Consider the following 23234-nt stretch of genomic DNA (forward strand, 5'->3'; position numbering starts at 1 on the left):
ATAAATCCATTGAGACATCTATGGATTTTAAATTTCGTACATAATATTTACAAATTTTTCATACAATAAATACAGAAGAATTGTGACAACAGGAAAAAATGATTTTTTGCCAATTTTAAGGAACCGTTTCAACAATGATCAGATAAAATTGACAAACTCTGATAAGAAACGATCGATTTGGAGTCACAAAACCCCCAAATCTAACCAGCAGTATAGTGGATCGAACCCACTGATCACTTGGTGCTAAAGATATACGCTACCGGTAAGCCATACTGGTATATGAATTTTTTGAACAAGACATATGTACACTAATTTATAAAATAATGATCACAAAACTTCCAACAGATTTGAGCGAATCGATATAATAATAAATTTGAAATCATTTGTAGATAATTTTCATGAATTATTCATAGCACTGAGTAACAAAAAATCACTTTTTTTTACCGTAGTGGAGACTTATCAATCGTTACGAAGTTTGAGCCACTGATTTTGAATATGACAATTTTTGTTGGTTTTTTGTTTTAGATTTATTTTATTTTTATTTTTACATAGATATATACCAGAAAGGCTTGACAGGAAGACCCCAATGCGCCTTTCTAGACAATTAATTATAAACAATGCAGCATTTTTATTACATAAATCACTGCATTTCGAGAAGTTGAAGGACAGGAAGCTAACAATTAATTAATAAGTTAATGAATTAATCCATTGAGACATCTGTGCATTTAGATTTGTACGTAATTTTTACAAATTATACATACATTAAATACAGAAGATTTATGACACCGGGAAGGATGATTTATTTGCCAATTTTGAGGAACCGTTTCAACAATGATCACATCAAATTGGCAAACTCTGATAAGAAACGATCGACTTGGAGTCAGAAATATCCAAGTCTAACCAGCAGTATACCGGGATCGAACCCAATAATCACTTGGTGCTTAACATACACGCTACCACTGAGCCATCCTGCTGGCCATGAGATGTTAGCGTTTAAATTATTTTTACATATTTTAGGCTTTTATGACCTTCGACTCAAAGTCTGAGCAATCACTCTTTTTTTCTTATCGTAGCGGAGACTTATCAATCGTTACGAAGTTTGAGCCACTGATTTTGAATATGCCAATGATTTTTGTTGGTTTCTTGTTTGAGATTTATTTTATTTTTATTTTTACATGGATATATACCAGGAAGGCTTGACAGGAAGACCCCAATGCGCCTTTCTAGACAATAATTTATAAACAATGCAGCATTTTTATTACATAAATCACTGCATTTCGAGAAGTTGAAGAATATGAAATTAACACATAATTAATTATTTAATCAATTAATCCATTGAGACATCTATTGGTTTTTAGACTTGTACATAAATTTTTACAAATTGCATATACAGAAGATTTGTGACCGCAGGTAGGATGATTTTTTTGCCAATCTTAAGGAACCGTTTCAACAATGATCACATAAAATTGGCAAACTCTGATAAGAAACGATCGACTTTGACTCACAAACATCCAAGTCTGACCAGCAGTATATTAAATATTAGCCCGGGATCGAACCCAATAATCTTTTAGTAATATGGGTAATATGTACATATATACATATATTTAGTATGAATGTCATTCGAGAGCACTTTCACGAGATTTCCATAAGTGAGAAAAATCTTTTACCATCGACATAAGTTTTCCAATATACATAGCTACTACAAAGAGTCATTTTTATAAATGAATTTTATTACCATATATTTACATATTTACCCACTTTAGTAATACGACTGTCGTTCTACAACATTTCCATAAGTACATAGAATATAATATCACCTAGAAAGAATTATTAATACTAAACGAAGCTTAGAATACTTAGACGTAGATGTCGCGCTAATTTATTGATTGATTAATTGATTGATATATTGATGTATTTAATCTAGAAACCGTTAGTACATATGTATGTCTATTTCTGACAGTAACTTAGTATTTAAACATGCTTAAATTTCGATTACAACTTCGATATCATTCTAGCTACGATATTAACTTTGACTACGACTCCAAATCTAGTTACATAACTTGATTATATTTTAATTCGGTTACGAACTCAATAATGATTCAAACTATGTATGACTTTAAAATAATCTTATTGAAAATGTGGGTTCAATTCTAACGTAGACTCCAGTTACGATACTGACGTCAATTCTGTATTTTACATACATAGTTTATTAGAGTGCGATATCAAAATATTCAATATTGACATATAAGATTGTAGTTTGGAGTTTGGAGTCAAACAAAAACACCGAAAATTCGCAATTTTGAATCTGATTCAACAGCCACGCTTTAAACTGCGAGAAAATATAAAACTTAATATTCTAACGCTATCGGGTCCTTTCTTAAGTCTCGTTCGCTGTAAATTTTTACGATTTTGAATCTCATTCGACCAAGTCAAGTATACTTTTAAGTCTGTTTATTCCGCTTTGAATACTGCGAGATGAGTCGTTACTACGTAATCCGCTCATTGGCTTTATAATTTTTTTTTTATCATCATCCGTATACATTTTTACATGTTTTTTTTTATATACGTGGGTGCGTAATGCAAAGGTCGTAAAGGACGCATTACACGGCCATATTCCGACGAACAACATTGTCAAGATAAATAGCATTTGTCGTGAGACTTGACGTTCAGTGGGATTACTTAGGATCAAATGTCACGGTGTTGGCGCGTCTATGAAAATGATGGCGTTTCCCAACTTTAATTCTGTGGAATTTTCCAATTTTCATATATAATATTACGCTCGAAATATTTTGAAAATGCCAGACGTCTCAAAGTTAGCATATTAATAAAATTTACCATTTTATTATATGATATTAGATGTGTTGAGATTTCCTTTTTCCACAAAAAGTACTTAGGTCTTTCAAAACTATTTCACCACCTTTTGAAACATGGTTTTAATTTTCATAACAAATATATATTAAAAATAATTCTAGCCAGCAGCATAGCTCGGTCGTTAATCTTCTGCCTAGCACTGAGAGGCGCCGGGTTCGATCCCATGAGCTGAATCGATTGAAAAGAATTTTTTGGAGTATATCTGTAGTGCTGCTGGTCAGACCTGGATATTCGTGACTCCAGGTCGATCGTTTCCTATCAGAGTTTGCCAATTTCTCTGATTTCATTGTTGAAACGGTTCCCGATTAAAATTGGCTAAAAACCTTCCTACCTACTATGTCACTACTATTTGAGTATGATTAATGTACAATAAAATTTATGTACAATTCATAGATGTCTCGTTAATTTGCGAGTTTTTCAGTGTCTCGTATTTCAGCGACTTGTGTAATTAAAATGCTGCATTGTTTGTAATTGGCCAGGAAGGCGCATTGGGTTTACCTGTAAGGCCTTCCTGGTATAAAATTTAATAAAAATAAAAAAATGATTTATTTTATTCCAACTTTTTTTTAGCGGATTAAATAAATACGTATTACTTATGAAACGCAAGTGATTATTAAACATTAAAGTATTCCTCGTTCATTTGAATAGACCCCTCCTTAAGATAATGGGACTTCATATTGTATTGTATGTTGAAAATGAAATATATTTTTCCCAATACAATAAATTTGCAATTACAATACAATACAATAATCTTTTATATTGTACTTCACACATACGTTCATATGTATATATACAAAGGTATATGTACTTGGATAATATCCCAAAATGTATCTACCTTTCAGTCGGGCTTCACCCAATCACGCTAATGTATAATTGTATATATGTATGTACATACAATTTGTATATAAGCTGTCTTATGAAGACTCAATCATTTTGTAAAATAATATTTATTTATACATATAATATTTGAGCCACGATCAATCACTACATAAATTGGTTATGAACGTTCTAATTAATCATGATTAAGATTATATATTTTGACGTATCCCGTGCAGCTATAGCGCGCCTTGATCTTAATTTGAATAAAAACATATGTACAAGAATCGTAGGTAAAACAATAAAATAAAATAATATCTTTAAAATAAATATTGACAGCATCAAAGGCATTATATAAATTGTACCTCAATTTAATTTCTATCAGTCATTACATCCGATTCAAAGAGTACATCAGATCGAGTCAATCAGTACAGTAAATAATACATAAACAGTTCATCGTTTCAATCTCAAATTCAAATTAAAGTGTTCTTCGAATATGTATATGTAAAATATAGGTACATGCTATTGCTTACCCCCCCCCCCCCCTCCTCTACTTAATGGCCAAATATATTTCATTTCAGTATTGCATTGCATTTTGGTCATGAAATACAACATTGTTTTTGCGTATAGCGGTCGGTAAAATTTGATTTTTATTTTTGGATAGTTCGGATATAAAATACGTAAGTTTTTGATATTTCTAATTTATTTAAGGAATACGTATGTATGTAAGGAATACCTATGTATGTTAAGGAATACCTATGTATATATTTTATATTAATGGAAATTTATATTTTTAAGACGAATTTTCTTAAAAGAAAATTCGTGGAATTCTTATGGAGAGTAAAACTTACAGTAACATTATAAAAGACAAATAGTTAAATAAAAAATAATTTAAAAAATAATAAACAAATTATTATACAATTTTACAATGAATTACATATTCTACGAATGCCACAGCATCCTCGATAGCAAGTAAGTCTCACGTTATGGTGATAGTATAAAGTTTATCTTTTAAAATATAATGTAAGGATTCAGTGTTAAAAGAATCTTTTTCATTATAACTGAAGCTTTAAAAATATAAATGAATTAAAAATAGTAAAGAAATATTGATTGAGATGTTGACTGAATCGTTATCATTCTAATTAATTAAAAAAAAACACCCACACACAAATAACCCCTGAAACGTTACAGCACATGTGTTTGAAATTTAAAAATCTCAAATCCATGTATCATTATCTCTCAGAGTCGATTTAAAAATTATAATAGCCAGCAGCATAGCTCGGACGTTAAGCTTCTGCTTACCGTCAAGAAGGTGCCGGGTTCTATCCCTGAATGAAAATGAATTTTTTAGAGTATGCTGTTGGTCAGACCTGGATTTGTGACTCCAGGTTGATCGTTTCCTATCAGAGTTTGCCAATTTTCTCTGATTTCATTGTTGAAACGGTTCCCGGAAAAAAAAATTGGCTAAAAATCCTTCCTACCTACTATGTCACCACTATTTGAAAAATTTGATTGAGTTACAATAAAAATGTATGTACAATTCATAGATGTCTCGTTAATTTGCGAGTTTTTTCAGTGTCTCGCAATTCAACGACTTATAATAAAAATGCTGTATTTGTATTTGTAATTGGCCAGGAAAGCGCATTGGGATTTACCTGTAAGGCCTTCCTAGTATATATGTAAAAATAAAAATAAATAAATAATAAAAATAATACCAAAGATGAACTCAACCAAATATTACATGGAATATTGATTTTTCTCGCTATGTTTATACATTTATTTTACACAATTTTATTTTTAGTTGTGGAATTTCACGTTCGGCGACAAAATCGCATTACTTTTCCTAGACTGGACGACTTGAAATAATTTCCTGTCGACCGACGAGGACAGGAGAAGAAGCGTGAAAATTTCCAATAACCGTTTGAAAAGTCGACGTTATCTGATACAAAAATCAATTTTACGGGAATATCGTATGCCTTTTTCCTATTGATTTAATTTATACTTTGCCAAACCCGGCGGAATTTTCCGCTCGGTGAGAAATTGCTCGTCATCGATTCGTCCCGCGCTTTGTTTCCTACACTCAAAAGCTTTCAAAAATAATCTATATGCACACATAGGCTTACACGATACAGATAGAGAGAGAGCTTTCGTCCCAGTACTTTGCTTTAGTGCAGTTTCGATACTAGTATTCAATGGTGTTTGTGGCGAATTGTGTACATTAATCTTCGTCACGGTGTCAACCGCAACACCGGTTTCATTCATCTCATTGTAAAACAACACAATGGTGCTAACGCATTGAGACGTTGTATGTACTTCGTGGGTTGTAAATAAAAATATGGTCATTTTTATTTTTTTAAATACACTGCCTTTTTTCGCGTTATTTTGTGATAAATTTTTTTTAATAAAACCACGCTAGAAGCTTCGCACGCGCTTTTAGATTTATACGTTTGTAAACAGCTCGGTGAAAATTGGTATCTAGTATACATATATAGGTATTATATTCCAAAATAAAAGTATAGGTCGTATTTCGTAATATTAATGAAAAATACATTTGTCTGTTTTCCTGTCGAAATTGACTTCGAATGTGCTGTAAAAAACCTTATTATCCTTTGGACGTGCAAAACATTCTCTCATAATCTTTTGATGGCTTCGTTCTTTCGTTTTTTTTTTTTTGCAAAAGAATGAAAAGCTTAATGGCTTTAATAACGGCTTGTCGTTCATAATGATGAGTTTGTTCGTTCGCCAAGAACGAGCTAGTACACTTCGTAAAAGCATTAACCTGAAATTAACGATTTAGCCCACGGTTAAGTTCTTTTATGGAAATATTGAAAATATTCACGACCGAAAATTCGAGCGGAAGTTCGTCGATAATTTCCGGAGCGGAAAATATTCAGGGTTTCGATCTGTTTGAATGTGTAAAAATGCGAACGATCTAATTAAAAACGATGTAGGTATTATCCGTTCGGCGGATTAATTTAATTTTTATTGAAAAATCAACAATGTGAAAACGACTCGCTGGGGAATCTGAATCAGAAACTTTTCAACTCGTTCGACGGCCCCTACACGCAATTCGCATTTGGATTGATCAAAAATTTTCGATTTTGTGCAAATAACAATAACGGTATGATGAGCAATTCATTGATCTCATGGGAAGCTCGAAAGTATATAAAAAAATACATGGAAAAAATCACTGAAAGATTTCAATAGAAAGAACCCGCATTCATTTGAGAAAAGTTCTTTACCTGATTGCATTTGAATTGAAAATGTGATACAATTCAATCTAATCATTCGCTACATTTATTGATTAAACTATTCACACGTTGGTTTTAATAACAAATATATTCTACATAATTGAAAAATTTCAAATGAAAGTCATACTAGACAAAACTTCATATATTTTTTCCCACAACTTTGAAGCACTGACTGTAAATCAACAAGCTCTCTGATTATTCTTAATACTAAAAATAAGATAAAAGTATAATTGTGAGAGATAATATATTTATCTTCGCGCATAAAAATAATTATGTCATAAATACGCATACATCTAATTTCAAAGCCATAGCATTTTGATAAAATTTTTCAAATATCTATGAACTAATTGGTATTTGAAGTCATAAAATTAATTTTTGACAGATCATATTAGCAACTCCGAGTGCCAACCATCCAACTTCTCAAGTTATCTACTACTTACTAAAATGAATATACGTATTGTAAATTAAAGCTCAGGAACTGACGCTTTATTAATATATGAAACAAAATTTAAATAAAATAAAATACATCATTTAATTAAGTCAAGAATCGAAGCACATACAGGCGGAGAGTTTGAATAGAAATTGGATACGGAAATAAAAATTATGGAAAAAGTATTACAATATAAGGTGAAAGTAATACAATTTTCAATACAAGAGATAAAATTCAATTTTGGATTTCATCAGGTGAATCTAATAATTTTGATTGTTTTCCTGCCTTAGATGAATGACTTAAATTTTAAAGTAGATGAAATTCCAGTAGTTTTAAAGTAAATTTTAAAGCCATTATATGATTTTTGAGCGAGTAATATGGCAAAACAAGCTATTTTTGTCTTACTTCCGTTTTCTACATCCTATTTGTGCGAAGCAGATTTTTTTTATTGTGCTGCAACGGTCAAAATGCAGGAACAAACTCGACGCTACCCCACATATAAGAATTTAACTCACCTTTATTGTGCCTGATATCAAGAATATTTGCGATTCCAGGACTAAAAATCATCAAAGTCGTTAAGAGCTTTGTTTACTATGCTGAAATAGATAATAAATGTTTTAATAATATATTTTATTTTATATTTACTCAACTTTAAAAATAAGCTGAAGTGTTTCGTAAAAAAATTCCGGCTTTATTAAGTGTTCCATTGCATAAAAAGTTTGCGAAATCCTGCTCTAGAGTAAAAGTATTTACTATTTCCAGTTGAGGTTAAAATATTAAGCTATAAAATTTATAATTTATATTACATACAAAATTCTGATTTACTTAGCGGCTTGCTAGATAATTGAATTCAAAAACTTACATATAATTTAAACCTCCCCTTATATTATATGTAGGGGAGGTACACCTACATATGTATATGTAGTATATGAGGAGGTACCATTTTCGCTCAACTTACAAATTTGAAAAGAAAAACATCTTATTGATAAGAATTTTAGTAATTGATACTATGTTTCAGTTTGATAGGACGAACGATGTTCAAAATACACAGACACAAACATTTTTTCTAGATCAAGAAAACGTGATCACTGTTCGATTCTGAGTTTGACTCGGTCAAAATCTCGAGTTCGAATTTTCGCATGATCACAAAACTTTATCTATTGTTACTACGTACATAGATAAAGTAAAAATTCATGTTTATCCATTTTATGCATATATCTGACACATTTAAAACAATGTGGCTGACAGTATAATACAAAGTTTAAAGCACATATGCAATGAATTGATACATGGAATTGAGCCGCTATCTGGCAATCCTCACAGTCATATTTTCGTACACGTCGGCCCAAACAACAACTTATTACAACCAATAACACCAAAGCAGGGGTGGCAAACCTCCTCGGCGATAAATTGCGCCTCGTACCAACGAGAGTTTCATTGTTCACCATGAATATTGAAAAACATCTGTCTTGCCAGCAGACTAACCCCCCATCCTTATCCCCGTCGCCACTTTCTTTCGTCGAATATTTCAGAAAATAAATAACAATAAATAAATAGCACTTTATCATTTAATTTCGAACGTCAGTATAAATCATTGAAATAATGCTTTCGGACATTTCGCAACCCGTAATGCCCGAGGGCTCTAAATCAATCCGCGTTAAATGGTTTTCTGCTCGCATTTTTTGCCCTTTTTTTACATGTTGTCAAAAGTATCGTACATATGTACATATATAGCTGTATATGAGAGAAGAAACTTGTATATATGTATATTATAAGTTGATCATACTATTAAACACGTGTTGCTCTGAAAATGATATTCAATTCATTCATGAAAATTTATTATACATACATATTGTATATGCTTCTTATTATAACGAACTTAAATAGGCCATTTTATTTCAAAATATATTCATTTCACATGTAAATACAATTCAACTATCTATGTATTTAAAATAATGTACATACATACGTATCAAACAAATCCTTCAATTTTTTTTACTTTACTATATACAATAAAGTAAATACGTAACAATAGATGAAGTTTTGTGGTCATGCGAAAATTCTAACTGGATATTTGACTGATTCCAATTCAGAATCGATCACTGATCCGCTTAGATGGTTTGGAAATTTACGTCGAACATTTATTATATTTATTTATTTATAGTCCTTTCGAACTGAAGTTTGGTATAACAGAAATGCGTATCAATATGACGTAATATTTTTATCAGAAGTGGTACCTTCCTTTATACGTATACTTTTTTTAAGATATTTTGATTCAATTTTATCAACAAATCAGACTGAAAAGTTTTTTAAAGTAATAAATTTCATACCTTAATAATTTATAAATATTTTACCTCAACCGGGAGTAGTACTTACAAGCCTCTTTTTACTAGTTTCAAGGTTTTTTATGTTTTTCTCGGAAACCTTTCAGTGTATAGAGATGAAATTTCATATATAGAACTTTAAACTTAATACTATAATTAATATATTCAATATTTGTCAACCAAAGGTGGTAGTTTAATTTTATTCGATTTTTCATTTACTATTTTTTTTGTCGATTTCAATATGTGTGCTCTTTATGAGAAAATTCCATTATAATGCTTGTATTAATGTCATGTAAATAAAAAAAGTCTACAAGTTTGATAAACTGGGAGTGGGATATTTTCCTCCTAGAAAAGTAAAAAATGTTGTGACAACACATTTTTCCACACTACTGAACGTATCAAGCTTAAAATTAATATTTACATTTTTTATGTACGAACTTAGAGTTGATAAGGTTTTGGATAGTATTCGTAAGCCGGAAGTAGTCATTTTTTATTAAAACAATATTTCATTATTTTATATTGACTTTTTAAATTATATCTATCTTGATATTTTATCGTTATAATACATAAATTTAGTGATATTGAGTATTTTTTTAATAAAATCCGACAACTGAAAGTTTTCTAGTTTGTATTCTTGTTTTTCTTATCTTTACAAGTCAATTCATCTGATATCAAATTTCTATTATAATTAGTTATACACACTATAAAACAGATAATCGCAAAGTCAAATTTGATTCATCATATGAGCTGTTATATATATGTATATGTACATAAGTGGCGGAAATCCAATTTTCAGATTCAAAAACACTATTTCTGTTTGACTTAATTCACAAATTGCTATCACAGATTTTAATTCGATATGTCCAGAAACTCGGAAAAGCAAAATATACATATTACAGGCCAACAGTATTTTTTAATATTAATAAACGCAAAACATTATATTTAATGTTTTGCGAAATATTTTTATAAATGAAGAAAGGTGTACTTTTGTCACTATCAAATATTTACTTTTTAAATGCTTTTTATTATTACGAAATTATGTTCACAATACATCTTATATCTATTTTAATAGCTACTGGTCTACTGATCATTTTCTATTTTACAATTTAATTTAATTTGGTTAGTAATCATAGTATTATATTATTCTAATGTTAATCTACAGCATAATAGGAAAAACAACTCAAAAACCTATGAACTATCAAATATAACGGCTCATATGTACATACATATGTATATAGAAATTTGACTTGATATTATAGGCAAATCTCAACAAATCTTTGTATGAATTATTGTAATGATGTGCTTTTTATTTTTAGTCTCCATAAAGACGAAATCTTTAAAAGGCATCTCTGAAAATAAGTACGCCCCCGCAATAAGAAAAGGAGTAAATAGATCGTAAAAGAATATGTACTCGTATATCAACGATTTATGACCATGTTGTACTTAACAAGTTAATGTATCTACAGCATCTAATTAAGTAGAACGTCAATTAAACGTGAAATTATTCACCATTAAAGATTGATGAACGATCCATCACTCGGGGCAAGGACGAGAGCGGTCGCCATTTTGTTTTTAATACGATAATTAAAACGGAATTTGTTCTCCGAGCATCCAAAAGTCGAAAGTACGCGAAGCGTCGATGATTGATGACTTTTCCGCTACCGTTCTCCTCATATCAGTTCGTTAAACTCCGTTTTGCTCCATTCCGAAACTCCCGAAACTAATTACTTAATAGTCGTGTGCGACACTGACGTGTAATCAGAATAGAAACTGTTGCTTAGGAAGCTGGGGATTTTCCATTAACGGCGCCGTTATTCGACTCACGGCCCCCGTTAAAATACTCCACACTTACCTGTTTACGATCGGGTCTCGTTTATTATAATAGATGCGTGTGAAATTCAACGGTCAATGGGGTGTGACTTTTTCTCAGGTGGAGGGCTTTGTATTTTGTAAGATGAAAAGCCAATTTATAAATATACGTATGTGGAAGCAATTACATTTATCTATATCTATATATGAGGGGTATAAAAGCAAAGGTATCTATGTCTACACATAGGACATAGATCATAGGCACCTTTGCTTTTATACCCTTCATATATAAAATTGAATGTCTGTCTGTCAGTCTCGTATAGGCTCCTAAATCACTCAAACGATTACGATGGAACTTGCGGGATTTGTTGTATGCATGTCCGGGAAGCTTACTGTGAAAAAAAAACCTCTTAATAATAATATTCGTAATTACGATTTTACTGGCGCGAAAGTATGAAGCGCCATTGTGTAGTTAAGGAAATGTGTTTGTTGGTAACCATGTTACCAGTTGGCTTATGACGACACGGTGTTGAAGAGACGTTGTTGAGTTCCAACCATCACTTGAAACGGGAACGGGAACGGGAATTGCATGTCTTATTCTGGCATTGCAACGCATGTCGAGTTTAGGGTTGCCAGATGGTATCCAAAAGGAGGACATGTCCTCCTTTTCCATGTTTTGTCCTCCCGTCCTCCCTTATCTACTGTAAGTCCTCCTTTTTGCTAAACATCGGGCGGGACTGGTGGGAGGCGAAAAAGGGGGCAGGGCATGATGATTTAGTTTCATGCATTGAGTTCTTGAGCATCAGAGGTGTAGAGATTGACGATGTTAAGCTACACGATCAATTTTGTAACTTGATTTCATTTTTTAAATCAAAATCAGATGAAGATGAAGCATATTGTGATTTGAAGTTGCACGAGCAGTGGACAATCTACTTCAAAACTGTTAAAAACATTGAATGTTTTTCAGAATTGCTCAAGATCTGGGAGTTTTATTTTTGTATAAGCGCACATAACGCAAATGTGGAAAGAGTTTTTTCACTGATTAATACTCAGTGGAGCAAAGAGAGGAATAGACTAAGTGTGCAGTCAGTTAAATCTTTAATTCTTACTCAATACAACTTTAAAAACATGACATGTGAAGATTTTTATAATTATTTGTTAAAAAACCAAGAACTTATTTCCAAAATTGGCAGCTCAGCTAAATATGATTAAAATAAAGTAAAATAATATAAAAAATTCGTTTAATTTCTGAATGTCCTCCTTTTTTACAGAAAATCCTCCTTTTTAGACCCATCTGCCCTCCTTTATCAAATTATCATCTGGCAACCCTAGTCGAGTTCAGCTAGTATGTATGGGTCTACGTGACGAGACAGAATGTTAAATGACAGAAAACACAAATATCGGAAGGCAAAGATCGAAAATCGAAAGATCTTAAGTCGAAAGATCAAAAAAAAATGGTGCATGGTAAACGGTACATACTCACTTAATTTGCGCGAGCAGGATACAACAGGAACAAGAGGAACATGCTTTTCCTCCCGTATTCTGTTCCTTTTGTTCCTGTTGTATCCTGCTCGCGCAAATTAAGTGAGTATGTACCGTTTACCATGCACCCTTTTTTTATTTTTCAACTTAAGATCTTTCGATTTTCGATCTTTGCCTTCCGATATTTGCGTTTTCTGTAATTTAACATTCCGGCTCGTCACGGAGACCGAGTATGTATGTATATATGTACATAAAATACAATAAATTCACTACCAAATTTTATTTTTGATACTGGCAACCCATTTAAAGTTTGATTTGCCGGGCGGACTCCGATTGGGTCGTGCGAGCTATTTTAGAAATGTTAATTTGACATTAAATGTTGTTTTGACATATGTATGTATGTCATATAATTTATTTTACAGCCGTGCAAAAGATATTAAACCGTTTTATTGAAGCGATCAACCTTGTTTTAAGATAATTGACTTTAATGATACAGAGCAACAAAAAATCACGTTTTTGAGTTACCAGAGCAGAGACTAACCACTCTTTACTAAATTTGACCCATTGAATTCGAATATGATAATGACTTTTGTTGGTTGGTGATCGCTTACGAGATAAGAACGTTAAAAAAAATTCGCGATTTTTACAGTTTTTTGGCTTTTGCGGTCTTTAACTCAAAATCTAGTATTGCTGTGCTCAAATTGAGTATTGGAATCAATAGTCAGATGTTTTTCCTATTGATTGTGATATTTCATTGCTTTAAAATACTTATAATTAATTGTCTAGCGAATTTTAAAAGTCAAAAATATTTATTTTTTTACGGATTTTGTTTCCGTGCTATTTTTCATTTATTTGGCAAATTTTTTATTTTACCACGTTTATAAGGATTGGTTTTCTATTTCAATATTTTTCTTTTTTAAATCCAATCCCATATTTTTCTTGTTGAATCCAAATTTGTAGTACAGATAAAATAGTAACGTATTGTTGCGTAGGGGTGGGTGGAGGATCCAAGTAAAAGACCAACAGTCGTTTCACAGCATTTATTGATGATTCAGGAGATAAACGCACTGCCAGTGCTCCGTCCAGAATAACATTATATCGCCTACGTACCGCCTTATAAAGGGTAGATCTCTCAGGACGCCTAATCTGTTTACCTGTTGTATAGTCACGTATTCGGATATGTATTTCCACGACATTGGGTCTCCCCGTACCGATTCTGAGAAATAACTAATAACGGTCATTGTTTAGCCTAAGTGCACTTAGAGTCCAGATATAATATATATATATATATATATATATATATATATATATATATATATATATATATATATATATATATATATATATATATATATATATATTTTTTTTTTTTTTTTTTTCAATATTTCCATTATTTTTATACTTTAGTTTAGTTATGTAATGTGCTATTTAATCATATTATAGCTTTCATTCTTTTCCTTTTCATTTGTTTATTTTGTATTTACCTTTTTCATTTGTTTTTTATATTTGTAAATTTCAATTTCTTCTTATATTCTATCTTATAACCTTTTCCAAATATTTTAATACTATAGTTTAATTATGCAATGTACTACATATTTTGTCATGCCTTTATTCTTTACTTTTTAATTTGTTTTCCTTATATTTATCTTTTTCATTTTTGTAAAAATCTATTATTGGACTCGGATGTTACATATATTATTTATTTACTTTTTGTTTTTTTTATACCTATCTCTGTACATCCTGTCTGTTGATTTTTCAATTAATAAAATAAAATAAAAAATAAAATAATCCTGGAAGTAAGTGCATGCACTTACATAGTTAATCCGATAACAGATAACCCTTGAACGGTCACATAGTCTCTGGAATTCTATTCGCTTAATCCGCGGCGTACGTAACAGTATGTTAAGCACATTTTTTAACAGCATAAAAAATCAAATATTAAGCTTTCGGTGCGTAAATCCAATAAAATGAAAATAAATGTAATAAAATTCGGAATATTTCCCATTTTGACTTTATTCATTTATATACTCCATTTATATACTGCAAAAAATCCAGTTTTAAAGTAGGCGTTGTTCGTTGAGTAGATTATCGATAAGGCGAAACTTAAAAGAGAAAAGAAAACGCAGAAGAGTTTTCCTTTTAATTATCCACGCCGACAGAAAGGAAAACGCGAAAATCGAACAGACTTCGATTATTGATTCAATTAACGGCCGTAACTTGTTTCGCTTTGAACTAGGTTTCAAAATTCAAAATTCATAAAACTTGAACACAGTTAAAAAGAAGGAGAAAGTTCGCTAAGAAAATTCTACAAGACGTCGAATGAAAAAGTTTACATCACATAAATTATTTTTTAACATTTCATATATTTAGCCAGCAGTATGGCTCAATGGTAGCGTGTATGTTTGGCACCAAGTAATCAGTGGGCTCGATCCGCTATACTGCTGGTTAGATTTGGGGGTATTTGTGACTCCAAATCGATTGTTTCTTATCAGAGTTTTCCAATTTTTTTTTATTTTTTTTACATATATACCAGGAAGGCCTTACAGGTAAATCCCAGTGCGCCTTTCTGGCCAATTACAAATACAAATGCAGCATTTTTATTACAACTCGTTGAATTAAGAGACACTGAAAAACTTGCAAATTAACGAGACATCTATGAATTGTACATAAATTTTATTGTACATCAATCAAACTTCAAATAGTGGTGACATAGTGGGTAGGAAGGATTTTTAGCCAATTTTTTTTCCGGGAACCGTTTCAACAATGAAATCAGAGAAAATTGGCAAACTCTGATAGGAAACGACCAACCTGGAGTCACAAATCCAGGTCTAACCAACAGCATACTCTGAAAAATTCATTTTCATTCAGGGATCGAACCCGGCACCTTCTTGACGCTAAGCAGAAGCTTAACGACCGAGCTATGCTGCTGGCTAATTGGCTTATTTGATCATTGTTGGAACGTTTCCTCAAAATTGGCAAAAAAGTCATTATTTCCTGTTGTCACAAATCTTCTGTATTTATTATGTGTATAATTTGTAAAAATTTTGTACAAAAATCTAAATCCATAGATGTCTCAATGGATTAAATCTGTGATTAATTAATTAATTGTTATTTCGTGTTCTTAAGCTTCAGGAAATACAGTGATTTATGTAATAATAAAATGCTGCATTGTTTATAATTAATTGTTCAGGAAGGCGCATTGGCGTCTTCCTGTCAAGCCTTCCTGGTATATATCAATGTAAAATAAAATAAAATACGTATAATACGACAAGGTACTAGTTATTTCAGCCTCCGGATCAACCCGCCTGAAAAATCACGTCGTTAAAAAAATGCATGCGAATTTTCAGACCGGAAGTGAACAAACGAACGAAATGTCGTTTATGTATAACGTACACGTATACATTTGTTACTTTATTTTTTTGAAAAATGTACAATTTGTAGCATAAAAGTGGGTCGGCAACTAGCAAATGGCTATTTGTATACATATACATACATACATGTACATACCTAAACTGACACACGTACAACTGCGCATAACAGTTAACAATGGAAAATGTTCGGTGATTTTCCACATCTCGCGAAAAGCTCTCTGAATTCGTGCACCGCACTTGCGGTATTTATTTTTTACTTTTTTGTCATTCCTCTTCTTGCATTCATATACGGGGAAAACGGGCACAATAGATAAAATAGCATTTATTCCACGGAAAAGCCGTTACCACACATCACGTAGGTTCGAAAAACAAAAGTGCAGATTAACAGGGCTTAAATCCTCGGTTTGAAAGTAGGCCATTTTTGAACGTGTGTGTGTAGATTCAGGAAAAAAATTCAAATAATCCATAAAAAACGGGAAACACTACTGAGAGATGTAAAGTCATATTTGAAAGTGGCTGAATTCCTATTTTCAATTAAAAAAAACTATTTATGTTTGACTTAATTCAAAAATAGTTATCACTTATTTAACCCTCCCTCTTTTTAAAATTTAAATTTAATTTGGTTTTCGCTTTTGGTCCGTGATTTGCATATTTTAATTATATAAGTTTGTATATATGATGTTGCAACATCAATTTTTTTATAATGATTTATTTTATAATATAAATTGAATTGCTCAGAAGCAACCGATGCGAACTTTAATAATTGGATTTTATTAAAACATATAATTTCTCATCTAGATTTGACAATTGTTTGTACAAAGTTCTCAAATTCACTAAAACAAAGAATAAAATACTACTGTATGAACATTGTAGTTGATCTACAAACAATTAATGTATTTTTATGTTTCATTATTAGCCCTACCTCACCGAAGTGGGGTATGCAAGTGCCCCAATTTTTACGTTTTTCGTAATAACTATGTGGTATTCAAAGCTATACACCCTATATTTCTTGCATTCCTAGTATGAACTACAAGAAATTTATTTTAATAGATTTTGTATGATTTAGAAAAGGGGTACATCGTAAAAAAATACATCTATACATATCTATTTTCCAAAGTATGATTTAAAGGCGGTAGCGATAAGTCATGTTTTTGACTGTTCGCTTGAACATGCTTGTTGATCGATGAATCAATGCGAGGTTATTGTTTTCATCGCTTTTGGCGCGTGGCTATTGAGTCATGCAGTTGCCTGTTGGCCTTACTATGCGCGTTTGCGTGTTGATGCTTGTACGGACGCCAGGGGCTCTCAATCGAGAGCCACCTGATGTCGTGATGTGTAGATAGCTCGGTGGTAAGCGTGGGCGGGGCTGGCTTCCTCACGGTGTGAACGATAGCTGTAGGGGCTGTATGTATGTGTATGTGTATGTATGGATGACCAGTGGCTGTGTAGATGTTGTAAATGTTGTCATGCAGTCGCTTGTTGGCCTTACCTATGTCCGTTTGCGTGTTGATGCTTTCCATTATTTTTTAATACAAAAATAGTCAAAAACATGCTATAGGACTAAAACTTTTTTATGTTGATGCATAAAATGATTAATAAGATATATATTGAATCCATTTGTATTGAGAAAAGCTGTATTTTGAATTTAAAATACTGGGGTCTTACTCGACCCCGGTTCGGGACACTCGTTCGATCTCGACGCTCCGTCCTTCAAAGGTTAAATTCGATATGTCCAAATTCTCGGAAAAGCCGAATAAACGTATTACAGGCCACCAGTATTTTTAAATATTTTTAAGTGCAAAGCATTGTATTTAATGTTTTGCGAGATATTTCTTGAAATGAAGAAAAGTGGACTTATGCCACATTCAATTATAACAGCTCATATGTACTAGGGTTTCCAACAGGTCTCTTTTCAAGAGTACATGTCCGCTTTTTTGCTTGATAAAATTCTTTTGTTCTCTCTCTTTTGTTAAATATGCTCAAAATGTTCTCGTTTTTTGATTAGGCAGACAATTTTTTTTGTAATGATTAAAATAATCATTCACGAATGTTTTTATAATAAAATAAGCATCTAGTTTCATTTCGATCAATCGAATTGCAAAGTTCTAGGATTATTGAAAATCAACGAACGATATTTGAATATCTATTAAGGATATTGCAAGAAAATTTGAAAAATTTAAGTCTGATCAAACCAATGTGTCTTTTATTGAAGACTTTAAATAAATTAGTGATAACTATATAATTTACATTACACTATATTTTAAAACAAAACAAATACTTGATTTTGAATTGAAGGTCATAAAAGCCTAAAATCTGTAAAACAAAAAAAAAAAAGCTCATATCTGATAGCCAGCAGTATGGCTCAGTGGTAGCGTGTATGTTTAGCACCAAGTGATTATTGGGTTCGATCCCTCTATGCTGCTGGTAAGACTTGGATATTTCTGACTCCAAGTCGATCGTTTCTTATCAGAGTTTGCCAATTTTATCTGATCACTGTTGAAACGGTTCCTCAAAATTGGCAAATAAATCATCCTTTCTGCTGTTACAAATTTTCTCTATTTAATGTATGTATAATTTGTAAAAATAACGTACAAATCTAAATGCATAGATGTCTCAATGGATGAATTCATTAACTAATTAATTAATTGTTAGTTTTGTGTTCTTCAACTTCTCGAAATTCAGTGATTTATGTAATAAAAATGCTGCATTGTTTGTAATTAATTGTCTAGGAAGACGCATTGGGGTCTTCCTGTCAAGCCTTCCTGGTATATATCTATGTAGAAATAAAAATAAAATAAATCTTTAGCAAGAAACCAACAAAAATCATTGTCATATTCAAATTCAGTGGGTCAACGATTGATAAGTCTCCGCTACGATAAGAAAAAAAGAGTGATTGCTCAGTGCTATGAATAATTAAAAAAAATTATCTTCAAATGATATCAAATTTATTATTATATCGTTTCATTCAAATCTATTGTATAAGTTTTGTAATCATTATTTTACAAATTAATGTATAAGTTTTGTAATCATTATTTTACAAATTAATGTATATTTTTTTCCAAAATTCATATATGTATGTATGTAAGTGAGCCGCGAAATTCAAAATTATGAATTTAGTGGTCTGAAAGGTTTGCAGCTACTGTTCTAAACGATATTGTGCTAAATTTTGAACTACATACATACTTATGTAATTTTTAATGCCAAGCCTTTTTATAAATTTTTAATAATATTTAATCTTTTAACAAGATTTTAATTTTTTTTACTTCCCAGTTGGCAACACTACGTATATACATAAGTACATATAATAAGACAATCCTGATTATTTATTAAATATTAACTATTTTTTCGATGTACATATGTATATAGTGTTCAAACTTTACTCTGGAATGTGTTAAGTATCGTTGAAATATTTAAATGATGAGAATTGTTTGAAAACAACTTTATTTAATAGCACTCAAAGCTTACAAACAATCCTCTATTATGCTCAATCATGATAAAAATTCATTATTACCTCATACTACATCTATTAGTTTGTTAATTCAGCATTGTAGTACAAGAGCATTGTTCAAAAGTATGAATAGTATCATAGTTTCAGACTATTTCGCTCTTTATTGATCTGTGGCGTTCAATTTTATTTAGGTCAAACTAATTTTAATGAATTACTCACACAAACTAATTGAATATTGTAAAATATTTGGCTTTGATAGTTGAGTGAGGATGATCGCTTCAACACAATATAAATCAGTTGTCAAATGGTTATTGAGTAAGGTATTATGTACGTCTTGATGGTACATTTATTGAATACATATCAATTGTAATGATTCATTGCTATTATGGTGGTTAAAATAAGCTCTTCTGACATATATTTATTTGCACAATGTCTTCAAATTCATTGAGATACTCCATAAAAATAGCTCACAGTGATGTAAAGTTCATACACTATACTCAATCAAAAGCATGTATTCATCAAATTTCGCTCTTTATTTTATTTTATTTTTATTGTATATATACCAGGAATGCCTAACAGGTAGACCCCTATGCGCCTTCCTAGACAATTAATTACAAACATTGCAGATTTTTATTACATAATAGCCAGCAGCATAGCTCTGTCGTTAAGCTTCTGCTTAACACCGAGAGTCGCCGAGTTCGATCCAATGAGCTGACCTCTATTGAAAAGATATCTGTAATGCTGCTGGTCAGACCTGGATATTTGTTACTCCTGGTCGATCGTTTCCTATCAGAGTTTGCCAATTTTCTCTGATTTCATTGTTGAAACGGTTCCCGATTAAAAATTAGCTAAAAATCCTTCCTACCTACTATGTCACCACTATTTGAGTATGATTAATGTACAATAAAATTTATGTACAATTCATAGATGTCTCATTAACTTGCGAGTTTAAGTCAGTGTCTCGTAATTCAGCGACTTGTATAATAAATAAAAATGCTGTATGGTTTATAATTGGCCAGGAAGGCGCATTGGGGTTTACCTGTAACGCCTTCCTGGTATAAAATGTAAAAAATAATAATAAATAGCTGTATTTTAAGAGGCGGAAGAACCCGAATTTAGCAATTAATTAATCCATAGAGACATCTATGGATTTAGACTTATACATAAATTTTTATATATTGTACATAAATCAAATTCAGATATTTGTCACATAGCCGCTAGGATGATTTTTGCCAATTTGATGGAGGAACCGTTTCAACAATGAAATCAGATAAATTGGCAAACTCTGTTAAGAAACGATCGACTTGAAGTCACAAATACCCAAGTCTGACCAGCAGTATTAAAGATAAGCACGTGATCGAACCCGATAGCCTCTCAGTGCTAAATATAACCACAACCACCAAGCCATACTGCTTGCTGTATTTGTATTTGTTTGTTTTAATATAGTTTCATAATACTGTTTCAGGCTAGATCTAAACTTCCGAAGAAGCGTCGGCGTGTATTACCCGTAGAACAACCCAGGCGCAATAATAGAGAATGTGGTGTATCTAACAGACGTATGAATGCCATAAAACACAACCATCCGGCTGCGGTGAAGGATGCCGTGGCAGTTCCAGGGAGTGGTAATGGTGCTAGGACTAGTGATAACATTAAACCAATTATTTTAATCATGACAAGTATATAAATTATACATTGACTAAATTTCAGGCAATGTCAACGGTATGAATGTGATAAGTTTGGCTCTGCAAGGTCCTTCGGTGGCTCTCGTGCGAAATCCAGTAAACGGTGCTACGGAGGATATCGGATACTCTTACAATCATCCGTTACAAGCTAGAGGTCCTACTAGTGAGTGTTTAGATTAAGGCTGTATGTATTACTGTTAGTATAGATTGTGATCTTAAATGTGTTTGTTATATTTCAGATGATATTATTACATCTCCGCCTCAAGCGATATCGTTGGCATCGCTTCAACCACCTCTGATGAATTTTCCTCCACTTCAACCCCGACCTGCGACTACTGGCTCTATGGATCTGATGCTTCCGCTTCAACCAAAGCTCTTACCAGGTTTTAATATGCATGCGTCTCCGCGAGAGACTCGGTCCGAGCCGAAGAATCTTGGATTCGAAGAGGGAATACGCACAAAAATAGACCACCTGAATCAGATTAGCACCGATTCGTCGACGTTCAAAGAAGAAGACGACAATTCTTCTCAAGATCCTGCAACGGAGAGTGACGTCAATTTGATATATGCAAACGACGGTATAAGTTCAGAAGTTCATAAGGTAGAACGCGAGATAATAATAGGCAAGGAAAGCGTTGAGACTCAATCGGAGCCGATCTATCCTAAGATTGATGAAAATAAGCTGTCGTTGATATCCGAAGAGAGCAATACGGATATATCTCAGAACGACACTGAAAATGAGAATGACATTGGTTCGATATCCATAGACCAGTGCAAAAACTTAAGTCAGCTCAATATCGACGACACGAATGACAATTGTACGAAGGATCCCATGGATGAAGTCAATTCAAATATATTAAGTGTAGTGAATTGTGATAGCAGGGTGGTCGACGTGGAGAACATAAATAAACTATATGATAACGAGTGCAACGAGGACAGTGACGTGTCCTTGAATGAGAATGTTTCGCAAATATATGGAAGAAAGGTCACGTGAAATGATGATCGCAAATGTAATAATATGTGAATACCGGGGTCCATTTATGGTATGATATATGTACGTGTATCTGAAACTGTTGATAGATGTATCGACGAACTAAACTCAACCGCTGAACGGCATATACATTTAACTTATTGATGTTTGTACATGTATATGAAATAAAAATATAATTTTAAATAAAGAAATAAATAAAATAGGTTCTTAAATGGTTTCCGTTTGTCATGTCAATTGAATTTAAATTATATTATTCGGAAATTTTTTGAAAATCGAGCATATCTTGCACTCTATCGGAACATTCATTTGAAAAAAATTACAATTATACTATACATATTGTAGATTTAAACTTTCTAAAGGAGAAAATAAAAAAAAAACCAATGATTGATTGTACGAACTACAATTCGTTTAAAGCATTGCAAAATCGATATTTATATATGGTGATTATGATAATTCAATCTCATACAATTTAAATACGACTGAAATTTAAATAAAAGACTCAAATTTCAACTGTGCCAAATATACAAAAAAAAAAAATGGCATAAAATATTCAAATAAAAATTTCCACGGGAACTATAATTGCGTTCGACTTCAAAGTGTATAATTTAAATTTGACATTATAAATAATTATGTAATTTAATGTATCTGTAATAGAATTTATCCATGTCCACAGAAATATGCAGAAAACCAAATGATTGTATCAGGCTTCTTAGTATTGCACAATTGTTTTAACTGTGTCGTATCTCTTTTGCACTCTAC

General features: G+C 31.9%; 1 protein-coding gene across 1 annotated transcript in view; it reads left to right on the forward strand.

Moving 5' to 3' along the window:
• LOC143911702 (potassium voltage-gated channel protein Shaw-like) overlaps positions 1-22830 on the forward strand; it is a 183075-nt gene extending 160245 nt beyond the window's left edge. Inside the window, exons 9-11 of the mRNA XM_077430707.1 lie at positions 21268-21424; positions 21510-21647; positions 21724-22830. Coding sequence (XP_077286833.1) covers positions 21268-21424; positions 21510-21647; positions 21724-22478 — 1050 coding nt within the window. The 3' untranslated portion in view covers positions 22479-22830. The remainder of the gene's footprint in view (positions 1-21267; positions 21425-21509; positions 21648-21723) is intronic.
• The last annotated feature ends 404 nt before the right edge of the window (positions 22831-23234 follow it).

This window comes from Arctopsyche grandis, chromosome 5 (assembly GCF_051622035.1).
Source record: "Arctopsyche grandis isolate Sample6627 chromosome 5, ASM5162203v2, whole genome shotgun sequence".
Lineage (NCBI taxonomy): Eukaryota > Metazoa > Arthropoda > Insecta > Trichoptera > Hydropsychidae > Arctopsyche > Arctopsyche grandis.